General features: G+C 34.0%; 2 protein-coding genes across 3 annotated transcripts; one reads left to right on the forward strand and one right to left on the reverse strand.

The window, feature by feature from the left end:
* Positions 1–2,075: 2,075 nt before the first annotated feature.
* On the reverse strand, positions 2,076–6,336 carry LOC107566038 (CD82 antigen-like). Of its 2 annotated transcripts, XM_016251404.1 has the most exons (9): positions 6,272–6,336; positions 5,471–5,538; positions 5,185–5,248; positions 4,943–5,073; positions 4,627–4,701; positions 4,307–4,414; positions 3,625–3,798; positions 3,456–3,539; positions 2,076–2,168 (listed from the first exon to the last, which is right to left on the reverse strand). In XM_016251404.1, the coding sequence occupies exons 2-9, from the start codon at positions 5,534–5,536 to the stop codon at positions 2,097–2,099; spliced, it is 774 nt and encodes a 257-aa protein (XP_016106890.1). In that variant the 5' UTR covers positions 5,537–5,538; positions 6,272–6,336; the 3' UTR covers positions 2,076–2,096. The 2 variants fall into 2 exon arrangements, with proteins under 2 accessions (XP_016106890.1, XP_016106900.1); XM_016251414.1 differs by lacking the exon at positions 6,272–6,336 and having other exon boundaries at positions 5,471–5,566.
* Positions 6,337–8,171: 1,835 nt separating this feature from the next.
* Positions 8,172–9,878, forward strand: LOC107566084 (galanin peptides-like). Its single transcript, XM_016251463.1, has 6 exons — positions 8,172–8,230; positions 9,008–9,091; positions 9,179–9,233; positions 9,349–9,438; positions 9,667–9,720; positions 9,820–9,878. The coding sequence occupies exons 2-6, from the start codon at positions 9,008–9,010 to the stop codon at positions 9,876–9,878; spliced, it is 342 nt and encodes a 113-aa protein (XP_016106949.1). The 5' UTR covers positions 8,172–8,230.
* The last annotated feature ends 1,476 nt before the right edge of the window (positions 9,879–11,354 follow it).

Here is an 11,354-nt window from a genome sequence, read left to right on the forward strand (position 1 = left end):
ACCCTAGACCACAAAACCAGTCGTAAGTCGCTGGGGTATATTTGTAGCAAATTGCCAAAAATACATGGTATGGGTCAAAATGATCATTTTATCCTGCCAAAAATCATTAGGATATTAAGCAAAGATCATGTTCCATAAAGATATTTTGTACATTTCCTACTGTAAATATATCAAAACTTAATTTTTGATGAGTAATATTAGTAATATGCATTGCTAAGGACTTCATTTGAACAAATTTAAATAGATTTTTTTGCACCCTTAGATTCCAGATTTTCAAATAGTTGTATCTCGGCCAAATATTGTCCTATCCTAACAAACCATATGGAAAGAATATTTATTCAGCTTTCAGATGTTGTATAAATCTCAATTTTAAAAAATTGACCCTTATGCCTGGTTTTGTGGTATTTATTATGTATATATAAATACATGCATGTAATGCCAAAATATATAATATATACTGTATATGTGTGTATTTATATATACATAATAAATATACACAGTACTCATACATATATTATGTAAACAAAAACTTTGATTTTGGATGCGATTAATCGTTTGACAGCACATATATATATGTGTGTGTGTGTGTGTGTGTGTGTGTGTGTGTGTGTGTGTGTGTGACCCTAGACCACAAAACCAGTCTTAAGTCGCTGGGGTATATTTGTAGCAAATTGCCAAAAATACATGGTATGGGTCAAAATGATCATTTTATCCTGCCAAAAATCATTAGGATATTAAGCAAAGATCATGTTCCATAAAGATATTTTGTACATTTCCTACTGTAAATATATCAAAACTTAATTTTTGATGAGTAATATTAGTAATATGCATTGCTAAGGACTTCATTTGAACAAATTTAAATAGATTTTTTTGCACCCTTAGATTCCAGATTTTCAAATAGTTGTATCTCGGCCAAATATTGTCCTATCCTAACAAACCATATGGAAAGAATATTTATTCAGCTTTCAGATGTTGTATAAATCTCAATTTTAAAAAATTGACCCTTATGCCTGGTTTTGTGGTCCAGGGTCTCATATATATTACCCAGTTTATTGTAATGACAATGTTTTTGAAAAAGTCGAAATTGTTTCCCACTTACCACAGAGGGCACCTAAAAACATGATCAGAACCAACGTGCGGGATACCATCTTTGTGTCTTTATCAAACTGACAGTAATAAAAAAATAATTAATGATAATGAATGTGTGCGTGTCGATATATATATGACTAAAAGTACTGTAAAAATAGTCTGACAATATCCTTCTTACCTTCTTAGTCTGTAGTGTTGATCTGGAATTAATGAGGGAGATGAGCACAGCATGTATATATACGATACCTGATAACAAGTGTACTGTCCTCCTCCCTGCCCTAACAATAACTTGCTACAGGGTATTACATGTCCCATGTACCATTTAGATCCTCAGTTTAAATAAACACATAAATGCATTCGTTATGACATAAACAAAATCAACTTTATAATGTCATTTTTTGTTTTATTTCCATTTAGCAACAGCAGTTTTATTACAATTACCCTGTTTTTCAAAGAATTTATATATAACTTTAAATTCAAATATTTTTAAAAGCCTTGTTGTACCACTTGTTGTCACCTTACATAAAAAAACAAAATATATTTAAGGACAATTTGAGTTTTAATATTTTGCATGTAAAATACAACAGTATCACACACATTGCCTCGCTATTGAGGTCATTTGCTTTGTGTGCACAACAATGGTGAAATATTATACTGTCCCACCCTAATGTTTTTCTCACGCACTGGCTAAACTGAACAAATGAGAACATTCTTAGTTACATGCACATATTTTGAAAATGAAGAAATAAATGTTTATATCCTTTAAATATTAAATGAACAGGTTCAAATTATTTGTACTTTTTCATAAACAGATAAAAACACATAGCATCTGAATAACAAGGAAAATCAACAAGTGACTGCCTTTTGAAGAAACAATATCTGTATAAAACAATCAAATACAGAAAAATAATAATCTCATAAAAAACACATCAGCAAAACATCAAATATATGAATGACAGAAAACAAATACTTGACTTTTTTTCCCCCCCTCACTGATCCTGGTCATTTTAGTGGAGAATTGTGTTGTAATCCACAGAACCCTCTTTATACAGACACATCGAAAGGATCATACCACATATCTGCAAAGAGGATGAAAGATATTTTTCATAAATTAATCATCCATGGTTCAACCTCCGTTAACCATTAATAATCTACCTTTAGCAATGTACTAAATTTACTATTCTGGTCAAACAATGCAGATTCAAATTTTAGGACCAAGCCAATGGATGAATCTTCACACCACACACTAGGCTACTATTATAACAGCACAATAAATCTACCTTGCCAGTATTCCACAGTGAAATCTCTGTGAGGGAAGATATAATTAAAAATAACCACTGAGGCCTTTGTACAATCATATTTTGTGACTCCGAGCTCACAAAACAAAAAATACAGTCACAGTTAGAAAGATTGTAAGAAAAGGTACAGCTAATACAGCGAAATGTCTAATCTGAGAAACAATATTATGCAAAACAATACTATGGTTGTCCACACCAAGTAGTATCATGCATTAATGTTACTTATTGCACATTGCTCTAGAATACTTGCTTCTGATTGGTCAATTGTAGCAGTCAGAAGTCAAAGGATTTTTTTGGCCCATGAAATTTCACTAATTTGACTGCTCTCTCTTGTTTTAAACAAATGCAACTAATCTAATCTTACGTCTCAGTAGCTGATTGTAATAAAAATGGAGAACCTCAATTTTAATTGTAATATTGTTGTGGTGTTCTTCTTACTGCTAGGCCGACTGGTTTGCAATTGACTTAAGATAATATACAGATAAGATTATAAAACAATGTTGTATCAATATTTCATGTCCAACTATTTATTTTTTTGGTGAGGAGCTGTGTAATAAGTAATGTCTACTCAATATTTCAAAATAAGCTCCTTAAGGCTGCAATACAGTTTGTTGAGTTTGTAGTGTCTTGTATTCTGGTAGTGTGTGATCCACATTCATTTAGTGTATGATGTTGTCCAGTTTTTCTCTGTAACCGTACAAAGTTGGCAAATGTAGTGTTTTAAAATCTGTTCAGATTTAAAATTTGTGTAGTGTATTCCAGCCTTTAAGGACGATACAAGACTGACATTATTTCAGCATGCACAAATGAGGCACTCAGACACACTACACTAGTCACAAACTGAGACCTGGACAGCTGAACATGACTGCCATGTGACTCTCTAGGGCAGCAACGGTGTGTGCGATTAAGGCAACAGTAAGATACAAGGCATATCCACTGAAGACACTATGAGACAGAACACCATTTTACTTTGTTTATTCTCATTAACTCTAAGTTAGGACAGTAAAGGGTTATAGTTATTTGGATTGTCTGAATCAGGTCTAAAGTGTTTGGTGAGAACTTGCTTACCTCCACCACAGAAATGGCCAAAATAATCACGGAAATTATGAGAAGATTTTCATCCAGCCATTGCTTTATATTCTCACTGCAACCCTTTGAGTGAGAGAAAAGAGTGTAATGTGTGATGTTGTAACACAATTTACCCAAAAATAATTACAGGGCAGAACTGAAACCATACCTGATTATAAATCCCACAGGTGTAATTTGAAAGGGTACCATTTGAGAAACATTTGAAACATTTTTGATCTTTTATTTCATATGTCGCATTGACAGTAGCATTGCCTTTGTCGTAGCAAGAACAGGGTATAGAGTCCCCCCAGTCTTCTTTTCCATCCCAACCACAGCATTTGGCCTGTGGAGATGTAATGGTGGAGGTGATATCCTGTTTCAAACTTTCCAAAGTAACTATCAAAGTTTGCTTTCAAATTCTAATGATATCATATACCAAGGGACACCTCTGGCAGAAATAAGAGCACCTTTTCTTAACTTTTTATTGTTAAGCTTTTTAGCTGTGTTGCTGCTTTTTCAATTCACATTTAAAATGAGCTAAAGCAACGCAACTTAATTTATAGCCTCATTTAAATATATGTCAAATCTATTTGTGCTGGAACTACATGAATCATTTTTGTGGCATTAAACTGAAACTGCATGCAAACACTTGCCTTAAAATCAAAAAGTATGTACTTTGATAATTTGTGGATTTTTCTTAATTCTATGTGTCCAATTTACTAGGAAAATGTAAGTGGAATAACTTGTAAAAGAAAGACTGAGCAATTTTTACTTGCTGTTTTTTTTCATATTTAGCTTTCTTTTTATTGTTTACTGCTGTGTGCTTTTGTTTGCTGTGCTGTGACTCTCACCTCCTTCTGAATGTACTGTAGAGTCCTTTCAAAACTCTTGAGACTGGAATCATTTCTTCCAAATAAGTTTATTAGTTGAATAGTATGCTCCTTTAGTGAACCAGCCAACTGATTAAGAGTGGGGGAAAAAAACAAGTTGAAGATGTTTTGGTCATGATTGCATCTGAAGCTTTATAGGCACATAGCTTATAAAAAAATATATATCAATCAAACCAATTTAAATCTTTACACCAAAGAGGATTAATTAAGTCATGTGCTGGATCGTTCTAAAAAGCCCAGCACTAACTGGGTGGGACTGCTGATCCTCACGCTTGAGTTACCTCAGTCTTCTGGGTGTAGAAAAGAACCCCACCCACTATCTGAGCCGCGAGAAGAACCGTGAGCAGGATAAAATACTGCAGATAAATAAAGCTTATTTTAACATTCTGTTACAGTTCAGTGGAGCAGACAAACGTACTGATGTATTACAAACACATGCACAATTCCCAAGAGGTTGGTGACTACTACTAAGCTCTTAATATTTGAAGAGTTCTCCTAACAAATAAGGATTAAAGTGTATCTCCGATGGCACAAATCTCAAATCAGTCACATAAATGGCATATAAATCCATAAAGGTTTGGCTTTCTGAAAACTCACAGTTGCCAGCAGGCATTTGACAGTCTTCAGAGAACCCAGACATCCTAAGAAGCCTAATGACATGGTCACAGAGCCACTGACTATCAGCAGGTAGGAAAAGAGAGAGATGGAAATGTAGGGAGGAGAGGGCACTGCAAAAGATATAGAGCAAATTCTTTAATTGTTCACAATGTATAATAATTCATAGACAAAGAACCAAAATAGCACTGTGATTTCCGCACTCAAATAAATGTAACACTTACTGAATATTCTGTTCTCTGAAAGTAGAATCCATAGTCCCATAGATAAGAGGAGTGATCCTAAGAGCTAAATGAGACAGTTTCTATTGAAAAATCACAGTCCAACAGCAGTCTGACATGTACATTGTATAAAATGTAAACGTTGGGCCTTGCTGAGACCAAAAAGTTATATTACTATAAGAAAATGATCTCATTGCTGTTAAATGTACCAAATGGTAATGTATGTATTTTATATTTTTGGTATATTATAAATCGGTTAACTGTGTCTTATGACTAATTTTCAACTTACAAAGAATATCAAGTTGAAGAGAAAGAGGAAGTATTTGGTGAGACTGAGACAGCACTCAGATGCCATATCTGTGAGCACAAAATAAATAAATATTAAAATCATCTCATAAGGACCAGTAAAAATTGTTAAAAAAAACAACAAAAAAAACAATTATATTATCAGTAGGCTGAGAAGCAGAAAATATACCATATTGTGCAACTTTAAGTGTTCACAGAACCAAGCTGGTTTCACAGTTTTTCTTTAAGAATAGCATGTGTGCTACATTTGTTTTCGTATGTGTTTATATGGATTTGCTGCCCAGAAAGATACTACAAAATAACCCCCGCTCCTTTTCTCAAGCACAAAAACAGAACAGGGTACAGGAAGTGTCTTGTATTCTCGTATTTCCTTGCCTATGGTAATGAAACCAAAGCTATCATCTTACACATGGATGTCATTAACTATTCAAGTACTAGCACATGGGACAAAAATGCTTTGTTTGCTGTTATGAAAATTTGTGAATACATCCTTTGGTGATTACGTAAATTGAGATTTGTTTTTAGGGCTTACATTCTGTATGATGGTTAAAACTGTTTTTTTCCCTTCTATAATGTAACTTTTTTTATAACATTTAACATTTATGCAACTGGCTTTTCAGGAAATGGTGTCTCAGATAAACAATGTTTCTATATAATCAACATCTAACTGGCATTTCTCAGAACATTTTAATTTATATGTTTAATTAATACAATTTTGACTGATTCCTTATAATGTTTTCTAGAATCAATTGTTTTAAAAAAGAAATAAAGATGATAAACTTACCTTAAACTGGGCAAAGTCGGTAAGGTTACACGGAGGGTAAATGAACCGTGGTGGCTTCACATGAGATCATGTAAAACTAAAGTTTGCATATATAAAATGAATTCTGATTCGTTGTATTGCTAGAGAGTTCCTGTCTGTAAGCAAAGCATCTTTGACTATACTTCAGCGGAAAGCAAGTGTACAGAACACCCACCATAAATAAAATATCAGCCCTATAGTCATAGACTCTTACAGCTTTTAGACCCATATACTCCCCTCTTACATCTCCGAATTAGCAGCATTTAATTTGAAATACAAGTAAATTATTATGTGTCATGATATGACATTTTGTGATGTTTTCATGTTTTTCACAGGCTGCAAGATTTAGAACAATTCATAGATTTGACATTTATATAAAAAACACTAAATTGTTTAATCTGTTTTTATCTAACTATTTCCACAATGCATATGATTTCAACTGCTGCCCAAAACCTCAGGATATCGATTTCTGAGAGGGGACAAAAGAAATTACATCAGGTATAAGAGCTGACCTGCTCTTAGCAGAAGACAGGTGCATAAAAATGAAACACAGGGGCAGAGATCAGGGTTAATTCATCTAAGGTCACTATTATGCCTCCCACAGGAGACTGAAATTTCAGCTCTCATTCCTTGTTTCAACACGCTTCCTTGTCGGCCTGTTCCCCCCACCCCCGCCACAAATGCAGCTTTAGCACAATTAGTTGTAGATAATTAGGTGGAATGTTTTAGGGCTTCCCTGTTAATGGATAGAAAGGAGCAGTAGGTGCTGTAATTATATCTAGGGCAAAGTGCTGTTATTAAATGGAGAAAAGCATCATGGATTGAAATGGATTTCAGTATTGCCTTGTATGAATCCAATGGATAGATAGATAGATAGATAGATAGATAGATAGATAGATAGAGAGAGAAGGACAGACAGGCAGATGGATAAATGGATGGATAGATAGATAGATAGATAGATAGATAGATAGATAGATAGGTAGGCAGAGGGCGAATGGATAGATGGAAGGATGGATGGATGGATGAACAGACAGATAGATAAATAGACAGATGAAAAGACTAGCAAACAAATGGATAGATAGATAGGTAGACATCGGTCCAACAGATGGACAGATGTATGGATGGATGGATGGATGGACGGACGGACAGGCAGACGGACGGATGGACAGATAGATAGATAGATAGATAGATAGAGAGAGAGATAGATAGATAGAGAGAGAGAGCGAGAGAGAGAGAGAGAGAGAGAGAGAGAGAATGACAGACAGGCAGAGGGACAAATGGATAGATGGATAGATAGGTAGACGTCGGTCCAGCAGATGGATGGATGGATGAACAGACAGATAGATAAATAGACAGATGGAAAGACAGGCAGACAAATGGACAGATAGATAGATAGATCGCTAGATAGCTAGATAGATAGATAGCTAGCTAGCTAGATAGATAGATAGATAGATAGATAGATGGATGGATGGATGGATGGATGGATGGACGGACGGATAGACAGACAGACAGACAGACAGACAGACAGATAGATAGATAGATAGATAGATAGATAGATAGATAGATAGATAGATAGATAGATAGATAGATAGATAGATCTACACTATATCTGTTTTTGTTGTTTTTGACACTATTCCTCCTGTACTGCGTAACCTTGCTTACTGTCTGATTAATTCTGTCTCATCGTTCCCTGTCCTTCCTCTCTCTCCCGTCTCTGTAAACAGCACCAGTAATTATGAGAAATGAACAAATGAATGTCGTACTAATAGAGTTTCATTATGTTAATATGCTGTATGCCGCTGGGTGTATAAAAGACAGACTGTCCCTCATTCAGACACACACCTGCAGCAAATCTGTTGTTTGAAGGTTACTGATTGTCTATTTTTTTCTGGAATCCGTTTTTTTTTTATAAATATATAACAGCAACTGTTCTCTTATAAGGTAAGTATTATCTGTGTTGTGTTTAATGCTTTATCCACTTTAACATTTTTAGAATTGTGTCTGTGAAGTTACAGCTTGAGGCAAAACATCAAAGATACAATTTATTAAATTAAATGATAACAATACAAATATGCATACACTCTAAAAAATAAAGGTTCCAAAACGATGTTTTTGCAGCAGTGCCATAGAAGAACCATTTTGGGCTTCCCAAAGATCTGTTCTTTTCTTAGCATGAAGAACATTTTAATAATTTGAAGAAGCTTCTTTTCACTAAAGAATCTTTTGTGCAATGGAAAGATACCATGGATGCTAAAGTATTTCCATGGAACCATATATACAAAAGAAAACTTTATTTTTTAGGAGTGTACAAATGTCTTTATCATATTTGTTGAATATTATTATAATTCACTGATGGTTTATTGAAACCCGGGGAGGAAAAGGCTAACAAAAAGGATATTTCAGATTAAATGGCTTTTAACAATTTTGGAAAGAAAAAAACTGTGACACAAAATCTTGATCTTTTATTTAAATAAAAAGTAATCTCAGTCTTGCTGTTTCATATTGGTGAGTTTTACATATTTATTTATAAATACTGATTCATTTCTAATGTCATCCTTTAGGATTAATGTGATTTGGTAAACACCTAACACAACCTATAAATACAACAGCAATAATAATAAAGAATGAATAAGGATTGTTTTTAAATTAATATTGTTTCCGTTACAGTGCATAGATATGGATGTATATGTTACATATAGTCTACTGTCTTTTTCACAGATGCAGACGAGTTGTGCTTTACTCTGTATCTCGCTCTTTGTCTTTACTGCACATCTGTCAGGGATCCATGGCATGACCCTCACGGTACACCTTCTATTACCTCTTCTGAAGCTCAACAAGATGATTGTTTTTTCGTCATCTCTTTTATGAGTCTCTTTGTTAATCCCACAGAATCCAGAGAAAAAGGGATGGACTCTGAACAGTGCTGGGTACCTACTAGGACCTTGTAAGTTCATTGTATTCAAATAATTAGACAAACTTGAAAATATTGTGTAAGTTTGTATTTTAAGTACATTTAATATTGGTTTTATTGTGATAATTGTGTGACTGTCCTCTTGCAGATGCTCACAGAAGTATTAATGTAAGACACAGAGCTATGGGCAAAAGAGACATGTGGAATGAAAGTTCAAGCTTACCAGCATCTTCATACAGTCAGTTCTTAAAGCTTTTTAAATGAATTTTCTTCTTCATCTTCTTCTTACTATTATAGAAAACCTTAAACCTTATTGATATTAAGGAATAATCTGAGATGTTAGTACATTAATATTTTGTCCCCTTCTAAAATATTATTCTTTCTTGGTTATTCAGGTTGTTAGTTTTTGTCTAGTATTTTAAATAAATATATTTTTTCTAAAGTAGTCTATTTTCATATTCCACAGATGATTCCTATCTTCTCTCACTGCTGGGTCATCTTGCATATCTGCGATTAAAAGGTGAATTACATAATATTTGATTTGTTTCATTACATTTCTAGTACCTGAAATGTATGCGATTCTTGGCATGCAAGTAAAAGTACTATTTTTCTCTTTCAGAAATGGGAATGACTGAAGATTTCAGTGGCTCTTTAATGAGTGGCCATATGAAGCAATAACAAAATATCAGTTGCCCTCTAATACTGTTTTGCATTTGATCCTTTTATTCATTATTTAAAATTGCATTAACATGCAGTTTAATGATGCGTACATTAATATCCCATGAATCATGCAGATTTGACTCATCTCTCCACTTTATTATTCAACCATTGTTGGTGCATAATTTTCTGCTTCAGAGTTCAAATAAAGCCCTTCATGACAAATGTTTTAAAAACCCTTTTACGTTTATTCAATATAAAAAGGAAACTGAGGTAATCAGGGTGCAGAATTTTGTTGAGTCAGAGGTGAAAACTTGGCGATTTCACTATTGCCATTTACAAATACACATTTTAAATGCATTTCAAAAATAATAACCTGCGAATTCTAAAAGCAATTTTGTATTACTAACACAGTAACAGAATAATTTAAAAAATATGACCAAAATGGTGAAAGTATATATGGCTACAGTGAATATGCACTGTAGTCTAACAAAATTGAGATTCATTTCATAGCAGATTTCTTGATTACCAATGCGTCCAGAGCGATCAGGGTGTTTTGGACTATTATGTAATGAGGAGCAAAGATTTAACATATGGCGCCATCTATTGGTAGATGGAGGAAACGCCATCATTTTAAAACGATGCTGTGTTGATGACATAAGTTTATTTAGGGTTCACAGAAGACTCGGACATAAGCAAAAAGGTTTGTAATAATAAATACAAATTAACAAATATAAAATATAAATTAAATTATTTATGGTCTAAATCTTTTGAAAATGTAAAACTCTTTACTAGAAATACCAAAACACTGCTGCTGAGACAGGTTGGGGAAAACATGTGACCCTGGAATCTGCTGACCTTTGCTCTTCCAACAGCCAGACAAAGACAGTTGAGAAGGAACATTTATGCTTTACCACTTACTGATCATGCTCCACTGTTTGAGATAATTCATTGTCTAACAAGACAATAATCTAAATTAAAACCAAATAGTCCAGATAACCCAATTAATCTAAATGAGGAATGCCGAATATGAGTACATCAATATGTATAAGTTGATACATGTTTTGTGCCCCACAATACTCTGAAGTAATTGACGTATAACGAATCCATATTTTTTTTTTTAGCAAAATCTAAATTTTAGGTTAAAATAGGCGGAGGGTGAACCAACTCCAGGGTAAGGCTAAAAGCAGCCAAATGTGTAATATGAAGCGATTTCAATTTTTCCTTTCTCTTTGGAGTGTTACAAGCTCTTGGTGCATAAAGAAGATCTGTAAAGTTGCAAAGACTAAAGTCTCAAATCCAAAGAGATATTCTTTATAAAAGTTAAGTCAACCACGCCTACCTAAAACAGCTCGTTCTAACATGCCCCCACATATCTACATCACGATGTGGGAAGATTTGCATTACACCGCCCAAATGTTCACGGAAGGCGTAACTTTTATTCTCGCTCTATTATTGTTGTTGCCGTCGCCCCCATGTCGTGAAGACGCTGTGTTT

The sequence above is a fragment of the Sinocyclocheilus grahami genome, unplaced genomic scaffold (genome assembly GCF_001515645.1).
Source record: "Sinocyclocheilus grahami isolate Dianchi unplaced genomic scaffold, SAMN03320097.WGS_v1.1 scaffold26.1, whole genome shotgun sequence".
Lineage (NCBI taxonomy): Eukaryota > Metazoa > Chordata > Actinopteri > Cypriniformes > Cyprinidae > Sinocyclocheilus > Sinocyclocheilus grahami.

Coding starts and splice junctions, on each gene's coding strand:
- LOC107566038 (XM_016251404.1), bottom strand. CDS start 5,536: ATGGCATCTGAGTGCTGTCTCAGTCTCACCAAATACTTCCTCTTTCTC. Junction 4,702..4,942: donor TCAAATGCCTGCTGGCAACT/GTGAGTTTTCAG, acceptor ATTTATCTGCAG/TATTTTATCCTGCTCACGGT. Junction 3,799..4,306: donor TACAGTACATTCAGAAGGAG/GTGAGAGTCACA, acceptor ACATCTCCACAG/GCCAAATGCTGTGGTTGGGA.
- LOC107566084 (XM_016251463.1), top strand. CDS start 9,008: ATGCAGACGAGTTGTGCTTTACTCTGTATCTCGCTCTTTGTCTTTACT. Junction 9,092..9,178: donor TCCATGGCATGACCCTCACG/GTACACCTTCTA, acceptor TTAATCCCACAG/AATCCAGAGAAAAAGGGATG. Junction 9,234..9,348: donor TGGGTACCTACTAGGACCTT/GTAAGTTCATTG, acceptor GTCCTCTTGCAG/ATGCTCACAGAAGTATTAAT.